General features: G+C 38.9%; 2 protein-coding genes and 1 non-coding gene across 4 annotated transcripts; all 3 read left to right on the plus strand.

Moving 5' to 3' along the window:
• Positions 1-70: 70 nt before the first annotated feature.
• Positions 71-5,874, plus strand: LOC5509949 (splicing factor U2AF 35 kDa subunit). 2 transcript variants are annotated; one of them, XM_032379006.2, is made up of 10 exons: positions 71-177; positions 1,163-1,314; positions 1,776-1,828; positions 2,228-2,254; positions 2,664-2,796; positions 3,104-3,146; positions 3,294-3,323; positions 3,852-3,914; positions 4,832-4,903; positions 5,144-5,874. In XM_032379006.2, the coding sequence occupies exons 1-10, from the start codon at positions 134-136 to the stop codon at positions 5,262-5,264; spliced, it is 738 nt and encodes a 245-aa protein (XP_032234897.1). In that variant the 5' UTR covers positions 71-133; the 3' UTR covers positions 5,265-5,874. The 2 variants fall into 2 exon arrangements, with proteins under 2 accessions (XP_032234897.1, XP_032234898.1); XM_032379007.2 differs by lacking the exon at positions 3,852-3,914 and adding an exon at positions 3,977-4,039.
• Positions 5,875-6,729: 855 nt separating this feature from the next.
• Positions 6,730-6,802, plus strand: Trnav-aac. Its single transcript has one exon. It is a non-coding gene; the product is annotated as a tRNA-Val (tRNA).
• Positions 6,803-6,956: 154 nt separating this feature from the next.
• On the plus strand, positions 6,957-10,108 carry LOC5509933 (2-acylglycerol O-acyltransferase 2-A). Its single transcript, XM_001630385.3, has 4 exons — positions 6,957-7,579; positions 8,370-8,589; positions 9,273-9,472; positions 9,743-10,108. The coding sequence occupies exons 1-4, from the start codon at positions 7,141-7,143 to the stop codon at positions 9,895-9,897; spliced, it is 1,014 nt and encodes a 337-aa protein (XP_001630435.1). The 5' UTR covers positions 6,957-7,140; the 3' UTR covers positions 9,898-10,108.
• The last annotated feature ends 8 nt before the right edge of the window (positions 10,109-10,116 follow it).

Genomic DNA, 10,116 nt, shown 5'->3' on the forward strand with positions numbered 1-10,116 from the left:
AATTGTTGCATTATTTGAAAAAGAATTGAAAAAATAATTTATTTTGCCATTGTCTTTCACAGGGTTTCCTGTGCTATTTCCCTGATGCATGATGGGTACATTGCATTCTGGGTAATTTTGCTAATAAGTCAAGATGGCGGAATATTTGGCGTCCATTTTTGGAACCGAGAAAGACAAGTAAGTTTCTAGCTTTCATATTGCCCAAAGCAGAGTTCTGATCAATTAAAACTTTAAATGTTACCCAATTGAGGAACTGGGAAAGTTAAAACTCGCCTACAGACTTTATAACCATGTAGAGTTTTGGTTTTCCAATAGAACTCGTTGACATTGAAGTAGACATGTGCGCTCGCTTGAAGGAAACGGCCTTTTGTGAATAACTTTAGCGAACACAAGAAGCTATATAAAACATCATTTTAGGCAAGGCTTTTTTAGATTCTTGAAAACTAATCCATTTGTGGAAGAACCATTTTTACTTTCAAGGTACGCTGTGTCTACTTGCACGGCTTCCGGTAAATGGGGGAAAAATAACTAGCTGCACGTCTCCAATTTTCTATATTTTTAGCCCAAATAACAAGTTTCTGTCTTTAAAACACTTCCACGATTATTTAGAACAGTATGAACGAAGCATGGAGTTTGACATTTCATGCATCATTCATTATTTCCCTAGCATTCGCATGTCGCCTTTTGCTCGAAGCCATCGTTTGACGGTTCTTAATAACGGTAGGAGGTTTTTTAAGTAAAAAATTTTCATTTTGGCTTAATTGCAAAAATAAAAAAAGGGAAATGCATCTACTTTTTTTTTCTCCTTGCGCAGCACATTTCATTCATACTGTGCCAAGCATTTGAGGGTCACTCATTGCACAGCTTTTAAAGCTAAAAAACATCTTTCGGCTGTTCTCAATAATCGTGGAAGGGTTTCAAAACCAGAAACTTGGTATTTAGGCTAAAAATCAAGAAAATGGAAGACAGCCGTGCAGCTAATTTTTTCTCCTCCTTTACCGGAAGCTGTGACTCGAAGTAGTGACTCGAAAATAGTATTTGGGCGAATCTTGAGTCTCTTTGAGTTAAGTTAATTTAAGTTATCCAACTAGAAATGCTCAATGTTACTTGTTAATGGTGGAAAGAAAAGCTTTTGCAAGTAACACCCTATTATTTTGTTCAGAGTCAACTGTTCTTTCTACTTCAAAATTGGTGCATGTCGCCATGGAGACCGGTGTTCTCGACTTCATAATAAACCAACATTTAGTCAGACAATCCTTCTTCAGAATATGTATCAGAACCCACAGAGCGCTGCACAAGTAGCTGACGGAACAAGTAAGTACCAACAATCCTACATCATGATATGTATAAAACCCACAGAGCACTGCACAAGTAGCTGACGGAACAAGTAAGTACCAACAATCCTACATCATGATATGTATAAAACCCACAGAGCACTGCACAAGTAGCTGACGGAACAAGTAAGTACCAACAATCCTACATCATGATATGTATAAAACCCACAGAGCACTGTCCATGTTCAGATTAAAGGCAGTCTAAACCAGTTTAATGGCAGGTCTGGTTTGATGGTGCTTATTTTTGTCAGCAGGTCACTTTCTTAGATATTTACCTATGTCAGTGTTAAAGGATAAATTTGGATGGAAACAAACATGATGATTTCTTATATAACATGAATAAAGAAATGACTATGGCTTTCTTCTTCTTTTTAAGCCTTTTTTTATTTGTAAGTTTTAAGCCTTGTTTTTGATGTGCTCAACACTTTAATGTGTTCACAGGTAGTGCAATATCAGATGTGGAGGCACAGGAACATTACGACAGATTCTTTGAGGTACAGTATGTGTGCTCTTTAGCAAGTGTGGATCTAGCCGTTGGCCAAAGAGGGGCAGGGGGTGACCCAATGACACACACTTTCCAGTCCTCTAGAGCAGTTTTATCAATTAAATGCATAGCAATGAGGGCACCACAATGAGTATAAGATAATAATAATTTATGAGATAATCATAAATTAAGATGTATAAGGAGCATGCAACTAAGAGGAAAGTTTTCTATGGCATTTATTTGTATATAACACTTTCTCTTGGGGGGGGGGGGGGCAAAAGCGGTTTAACCCTAAGCCCTGTACTTTTGACTTCTTTCTAGTTTTACTAATTACCTTTAATCCCCAGGATGTATCCCTTAAACTACTTTTGACTTCTCTCTAGTTTTACTAATTACCTTTAATCCCCAGGATGTATTCCTTGAGCTAGAAGAGAAGGTGAGTTGCTCTGTATTTATTTTGTTCTAATAAAGCTAGGATCTCCCCTTGAATGAAATGAGAGTACTTACCATCCAAGCAAGGAGGGGTTTACTGAAGAACAAAAGTTTAATAATTGTTACTCTAAACCTTAGCCTTGGACGCATGATAATAAGGGAATGTGCTAAAGACTTTCATTGATACTATTGTTCAACATTATCATTATTATTATTAGTATGGGTGCTGACTTTCCACATACACAGTAAAAAATTACTTTTATATGATGAAAACAGCCCAATTTATTCAGAGAAGTGCTAGCTGGCCCCTTCAAATTTTGCATTAAACATTAGAAGAACATTTGGTGAAGTTCTATTTCCTGACATATTATTGAGACTGACCTTCTGATCTTTGTGGATTGTTGTATCCATAGTATGGTGAAATAGAGGAGATGAATGTCTGTGACAACCTGGGAGACCACCTTGTCGGCAATGTATATGTTAAATTTCGCTATGAGGAGGATGCTGAGAAGGCTGTCAATGATCTAAACAATCGCTGGTACAATGGTAAGCAGATAAAACACTGTACATTATTTTTGCAGAGTTAGGGTAGCTAAACCCTCTTGAAACAAAAAAGGAAAAACATAATAATGGCTCAGGTGAGGAATCTACCCATGGCCTGTCACACACAAGAGCAAGAATCCTACCTTAGACCACTCAGGGTTGGATAGAAACTTTTCAAAATGTCTTTCTCTATCAAAAAGTAAAAAAAAAAAAAATATTTTCCATTCTTTTTCCAGTATCATCACTGATTTAAAAATTGATTACCATTGTTGTGCCATGATTTGTACTGTAACCAATTTTTTTTTTTCAGGTCAACCTATCTATGCAGAGCTTTCACCTGTCACTGACTTCAGGTATGATATAACTGATAGGATTTGTAGCCCTTAGATTGGCTGGTATTGGCTGGTACACTGTAAGAGAGTAGTTAGAGGCATTCCCTGAGAGGTTATTACTTTTTCTAGTTTTATTGATCAATTTTCCATTTTGCTGTTTCTCCTCAGGGAGGCCTGTTGCAGACAATATGAGATGGGGTAAGCTGACACCTGTGCCATGTGTAATCCATGCTGTTTTCCTTGCTTTTATTTAAGGAAAAAAAGCTCAATCAATCAATATTTTGCAAATGCTCTCAGCTCCCCTATATGGCATTGTTAGACCACCTCTTATGATTACAAATTACTGTAGTGGTCTGTACAAGGTTTGGAGCTGCTAATTGCAGAATCCCCATTACCACATAAATGGATTGATGCATTTTTGATGGGGCAATTGAGAATACAGCCCATTTATGGCATTTATGTAACTCTCACTTTTAAAATATGTGTGGGTGTTCATAATGTTGTTGCAGTTAACAGATCTCAGTGTCATTCCATTCCTTAAGTGTTATGCTTGCTTTTGTATTTCTAGGAATAAAAGAAAGCTGTGTGTTTTCTTTTTTTAAAAAAATTGTATTTTACATATTTTAAATTCCTTATACCCCTTGGTGTCGTTATATGGGCTTGATGTGACGTCTTTGTGTGATGTGATATTCCACAATCTGACTCACGGTCCTCCCTCTTATGCAGTGAATGCACACGAGGCGGGTTTTGTAACTTCATGCATCTGAGGCCTATATCCCGAGACGTGCGGTAAGTCAACTACCCCGCGGATAGAAATGCTTTAAACCTTTGTTTCTCTTGTACATCCGTAGAGAATGTTCTCGCGGTGGCTTTTGTAACTTCATGCACATGAGGCCAATTTCCAGGGATTTGCGGTGAGTGAGTGCCAGGCAATGGTACTCATGCTTCCAGGAGGAGCATGCATTTCCTGGTCCAACGCTGGGACTGACCCTCTCATACTCCATACAACTTTGTCAAGTTATGGCCTTCATGTCATGCTTTGTTTTGCATAGTGTAGAGTACTTGCAGTGAATGAGAATTCATAGTATGCTCTTATATGGCGACTAACACATATTTCAATGGATTTGGGTTGAGACAATTATATAGTTTAAGTGGTTCCTTCTTCCATTTTAGGCAAGGCCAAAATTTCAAACTTGAGCATCCAGGAAAGTGACAGCAACTAACAGACAGCAATAAAGGACTTGATCCTTTCACTAACTTGAACTAGTGTTTTTTTTTTCTTTTCAAGGATATTTCTATAGAATTTTACTTAAAATATATAAGCTCCAGCTACATAACTCCAATGATAGCTCATTCACAAGGAGGTATGATTTCTTCAGGTCTTAAGAGACTGTAAATTAAATTATTTTCTCATAACTTAATTGAAATGACAGAGCATCTTGGCCTGTTGTGCATGTTGGAAAGGAAATTATCTTTGCAAAATGCATCTGTAACCTAAGAAAAGCTTTTAGCTTTGAGTTCAGAGATGAATTGACATATTGTTTATCAGCTTTTTCATGAAGGCCACAGTTTGCTAAAAATAACCTACGATATCTTGTTCTTTTGGGCATCCACTTGATAGTATTGGGAATTCTTCATGTGCGAACAGCTGAGCAACTTTGGTGTAGATTTGAAAAGGTTTGGACTAACTCTTGTTTTGTCTTTAGGCGTGAGTTGTATGGTCGGAACCGAAGACGAGGAGGAGGAGGAGGAGGAGGAGGTGGCGGGGGAGGTGGCAGGTGGGTGTGACCAGAAGATTTCAGGGTTTATATAAGTGTACAACAACTCCGCAGGTCATATCTGTTGAATACCTGTACTAATCTGTTCAGATATTGTAAATTTACATGAAATGCAACCCTGCATTATATTGTCCTGTGAGACCTTGGACCTCAAAAAAAGTGAATCTAATATGAGTTGAAAACAGGCAGCTCTGGACCCTTCTTTTACTTACATCTCTCCACCATTTTACTTTGTTTCAGGAGAGGGGGCGGTTCCATGTCACCACCAAGGCGCTCTAGGTCCAGATCACCTCGGCGTGGGGGACGTGGTGGGTCGCCAAGGCAACGGTCACGCTCTCCTCGCCGTGACCGAAGATACTAAGACTGTACAAGCAGCTTTGCCTATACTTGTGCATCGTGACCAGAGATACTTGCGCATCATAACCAGAGATGCTTGCGCATCATCAAACGATATCGTATACTTCAACACCTAATTGCTTAAAACAAGTAGCTGTGATCTTGGATTATGGTATAAATCAGTCACATCAACTTATAGTGGTTTTCGATAGGAATTGCAGTGAGTATTTAGTTACACGAAGTACAGGTAGTCTACTTTGCCAATTTTCTTTTTATGCCTCAGCGCCAGAACCAGGGCCTTATAGAAGAAGCCTTAATAAAAAGTAGTAGTTTTACCGGGTCGACCACAAATTACTTTTAACAAAAACTCAAGTTTGTTCTTATGTGTAATTTTGCGAGCACCACAAAATAGATTGTGAGATATACCGTAGCGTCCGCGATCCAAACAAGCAATATTGTTGTGGTTAGGGGGGACATCTCGTCTATCATTATCTTACATACGTTTTGTACCCAAACACCGTCTACTGAAAATCTCCTAGCAACCTTGTGATACAGTGTTATGCCTTCAACAACTACATTTGCAAATACGTCTTATTAGCTTTGATATAAATAAACATTTGTTGTGTCACAATGGACTGAATTTCCGTATTTTTTTTTTCTCTTGCGGTTAGTACGCGTCCATGTGCGTGCCATCCCTTCCGCTTCTCTATATATAGCCAATAGCTTTTTCCAAAAAGGTTGTCATTAAACCCTACCCACCGGACTGCTAAGTTGTCTGGGTAGGAGCGCAAATCTGCTCGTTGCTCGAGTATGCACGTTTTTAGTTAGCTATTGACATGCGAGCTTTCAGCTCTGTTTTGTGGAAATTAGCATCTAGAAAAACGAGGCCATCAACAGATCAATAAAGTATATTTTGCTTTTACCTAACCTGCCTTTCAGCCTGGCCGCGTACGGTTCAGCCACCGACAACCCATATTGAAATACATCACTTCGCGATCGAACGTCAACTTCGACTTGTAAGTCAATATTAGAATTGGACTGAAATTCATTGAGCCCGGGCCGGAGAGCTATTGCAAAGCTCTTCCTGGGTTTGAAATACAGTACAGATGAAAATGTATAATATCGTATTGTATATTATTCATGTTTCTTTTATCGGCTAATCTTGAAACCCTAGAATCTTGAAAAGTCAAATCCGTCGTTGCGCGACTTCGGCGAATCCAAAATCTATGTATCGCTTGGGAATAGCGCGTAGTCAGACACAAGCTTTGGGGGCGGTTTGTCTGGTTTTGTTGTTTGGTTTAATTGACTACGCGCTATTTCCAAACGAAGAAGGGTATTTTGGATTCTGGTAGGTCGCGCAACAACGAATTTGGCTATAAAATAAAACTATTTCAGGGAAGACTTTGACTCATGGACGTGACCACCACTGTCAATCATCTTATTTCGAATCGCGTTTAAATACTGCATAATAACTTATGGCACCCACGGAAGTTTCCATAGTATAGTGGTTATCACGTCTGTCTAACACACAGAAGGTCCCCAGTTCGAGCCTGGGTGGAAACAGTTTTTTTTTTTCCTTTTTCCCCTCAGCTTTGGCTTTGCAGGATACAAACAAGCATGCGTTTGTACTCAAAGCAACAAAAATTAAAAAGAAAGAAAAACTTTTGATACTGTTCTTAGCATCAAACACTTAATAATTTTACCGTTTTGGGGCTCCTGTGGTCTGTGTGAGAGGGAACTCTGGCCGAATTTTTTTTTCACGCTGTTTGTTGATCTTTAGAGTGAAATTCAAGCTCTTTTTTCGTAATCCTAAACTCTTTTATGTCGCAAGTAAAGAATCGGCAAAGGGAAAGGACTGTCTTTATAAAACGGAGACAAGTTCTTACTAACAAAAAAGCAAGATGGCAGTCGTAGAGTTTGCGCCATTGCGAATCCCACTTCACCGTCGTTTGGAAACCGCCGCAGTAGCTTTATACTATTATTCCTTCTTCTTTGGTGCTCTTCTCGGTTTCCTTATCATCATCGGCTTATTGTATACGTCGCTTTATCCTATTGCCTTACTCTATCTCGCCTGGGCCTACCTATTTGATTATGGGACTCCGAGCCATGGCGGCAGGAGGTCCAAGTTTATGCGTGGCCTGCGAGTATGGAAGTATTTTCGCGATTATTTCCCAATCCAGCTGGTAAAGACAACTGAGTTGGACCCAAGTAAGCATTATGTGTTTGGCTATCATCCTCACGGAATCTTGTGTGCGGGAGCGTTTTGTAATTTTGCCACGGAAGCGACAAACTTTTCGGAGGTCTTTCCCGGGATAACACCACATCTCCTGCCTCTTATGGGTGAGTAAAGTTTGTTAAAAGTCTAACAGGAAAAAATTGAACTTTTTTTAAGAGGCTCACGAAGATGGGCCAAAATACGGTATTATTACTTTCTACAGCCGGGGTCAATTTTTGAGTTGTCTGAATTAAAAAAAAAAAAGTTGGTGCTTTAGGTCTAAAATTGTCAAGCTTTTCCCTGGTCGCCCTAAACAGTCATCTTCCTCAAAAATGTTGTTCTACAGGGAGAGGACCCAGGGATTCCAATTTTGAAGGTTGCAGGCATATTTTCTAACATAACCTCATAGAAGAGGTACATCTACCCCAGGTGTCTCCTTTGGCCCACTTGTAAATCCGCCTGATATAAATCAGCGTACCCCACCTTTGACTTTTTCTTGAGCACAAATGTTAATGCCTAGTGCACACTAGCGAAATATTGACATAACGACATGGGCGCGCGCACTCTTATCTTCGACATAACGACATGGACATAATGACATAAGAGAAAAAACATGTTTTTTCTTTTATGTCGTTCTGTCCATGTCGTTATGTCTGGCTAAACATAGCACCCTCGCCCATGTCGTTATGTTGCTAGTGTGCACTAGGCATAAGTGAGCTGCTTGCTTTTGTCTTACTTCAGAGGTTTTTTCATCAGTATTGCGGTTGGGATAAGGCTGTTATTAGAAGAGTTTCTAAGTAGTCCTTGGCATACTGTATATTGTAATAACTGTAACATGGTGAATGTGAAGGTGTAATGTGAAGGTGTAATGTAATCCCCATGAATCACCAGTTCTGCAACTCTACTGTTCTGCAGCCCTCTTCAAGCCACCACTCTTTAGAGACTACATTATGAGTAGCGGCATGTGTGATGTGACGCATGACAGCTGTGAGTACATATTGCAGAACAAAGGACCTGGCAACTCAATCGTCATAGTTGTTGGTGGTGCCTCAGAGGCATTAGATGCCCACCCTGGCACTAATGTGTTGACGTTAAAGGCTCGATATGGCTTCATCAAGCTTGCTATAAGAAATGGGTGGGTATTCAGAGTTGGCGAAATAAATTTAGGCCAATTTAGCAAGTCTGCTAAATAAAGAGCTGCACATAACAGAAAGAGTTCTTTAGTCATAATACAGCTAGCCATTACCTCCAGGTGTTTAGCCAAGTCAGTATAGTGTGTCCACACCCCCTTTTGACTCCAAAAGGGCTGGTCATTTCTTACTGAAGGTTTGTTGTACTACATATTTCTAGCCAAAAAAAAAAAGCTGGCAGCATGTGCTTTAGGAGGTAAACAAAAAGAGTATTTTTGCACTACTATAAATATGCATTCATTATATAAAGGGGGCTGGAACTCCCCCGAAATATATATATGTATATCCTGGCCACACCCCTGTTTTACCTCCCTATTTAACCTGCCTTAAAGCCGCATTGTCACCAGTTTACTCTGGTTGATTAACAATCTCCAATGATTTTTAACGGAAAATGCAAAAAAAAATATTTCAAAATATTGAAAGCTGTGGGTCTATTGGAAGTTTCTTTGAGGTTGTGATTGATAATTTAGAATTGATGGCCTGTTAAATATTTCAGATTCTACTATATTTTTTTTGTCTTTTAACGGTTGAGTTTTCCAACGGACCTCCCGAAGTAAACTGGTGACAATGCAGCTTTAAGTGAGCCTCAGTAAATTAATCTATATCAATGGTATTCTCCTTTTTTCAGTGCTTCTCTTGTCCCAGTTTATGCATTTGGAGAAAATGATGTCTTTAACCAAGTCAGCAATCCCAGGGGATCTATGTTGAGGAGGATTCAGACAAAGATACAGAAAACAGTTGCCTTTGCACCAGTGCTGTTCTATGGCCGTGGAATATTCCAGTACACCTTTGGTTTGCTTCCTCATCGCAAGCCTATACATGTTGTCGGTGAGGATATATATGGGTGGTGCTTTTATATGAAATAAATATCTCATTATTAGCAGTATATTTGAGCTTGTCTGTCTCAATAAAATGTCTGGAACTTAGGATAAGTTGTGAATAAGCTTTCTGTAGATTAGCAAAATATGCCAAAATTTCGGGCTTTAATTTTAGTTCTTCAGATCTCATAGGACCCATAAGGCATAACTGTTAGCTTAAATCTTGTTTAAGTGAATATGCTCTGTAATAATCCCTTGTTTTATCTTTTTTTCTCCATAGTTGGATCACCAATAGAGGTTGAGAAAAATGAAAACCCATCTAGGGATGAAGTGCAGCGTGTCCATGACCTCTATGAGGATAAACTTGTTAAGCTCTTTGAAGATAATAAAGAGAAATATGGGCTGAAGAAAGAAGACAAGTTAGAAATATTGTAAAACAAAGCTTTTCATGCTTCCACAAGCAAATCAAATTAATTTATTGAATCAATCAGGCTAGTTTAAAATGATTGTATACTCACAAATTACTGTATAATACTAATATATCCAGTATCATTGTTAGTGTGACACTCAAGTTCCAGCTTGAAAATCTAACCAAAATTTTATGAAAGAAATAATATTACAAATGCCTATCCCATTCACAACCAAACCAGCTTT

Source organism: Nematostella vectensis, chromosome 9, assembly GCF_932526225.1.
Source record: "Nematostella vectensis chromosome 9, jaNemVect1.1, whole genome shotgun sequence".
Classification (NCBI taxonomy): domain Eukaryota; kingdom Metazoa; phylum Cnidaria; class Anthozoa; order Actiniaria; family Edwardsiidae; genus Nematostella; species Nematostella vectensis.

Coding starts and splice junctions, on each gene's coding strand:
- LOC5509933 (XM_001630385.3), top strand. CDS start 7,141: ATGGCAGTCGTAGAGTTTGCGCCATTGCGAATCCCACTTCACCGTCGT. Junction 7,580..8,369: donor ACATCTCCTGCCTCTTATGG/GTGAGTAAAGTT, acceptor ACTGTTCTGCAG/CCCTCTTCAAGCCACCACTC. Junction 9,473..9,742: donor CAAGCCTATACATGTTGTCG/GTGAGGATATAT, acceptor TTTTCTCCATAG/TTGGATCACCAATAGAGGTT.
- LOC5509949 (XM_032379006.2), top strand. CDS start 134: ATGGCGGAATATTTGGCGTCCATTTTTGGAACCGAGAAAGACAA. Junction 2,255..2,663: donor TCCTTGAGCTAGAAGAGAAG/GTGAGTTGCTCT, acceptor TTGTATCCATAG/TATGGTGAAATAGAGGAGAT. Junction 3,147..3,293: donor TCACCTGTCACTGACTTCAG/GTATGATATAAC, acceptor GTTTCTCCTCAG/GGAGGCCTGTTGCAGACAAT.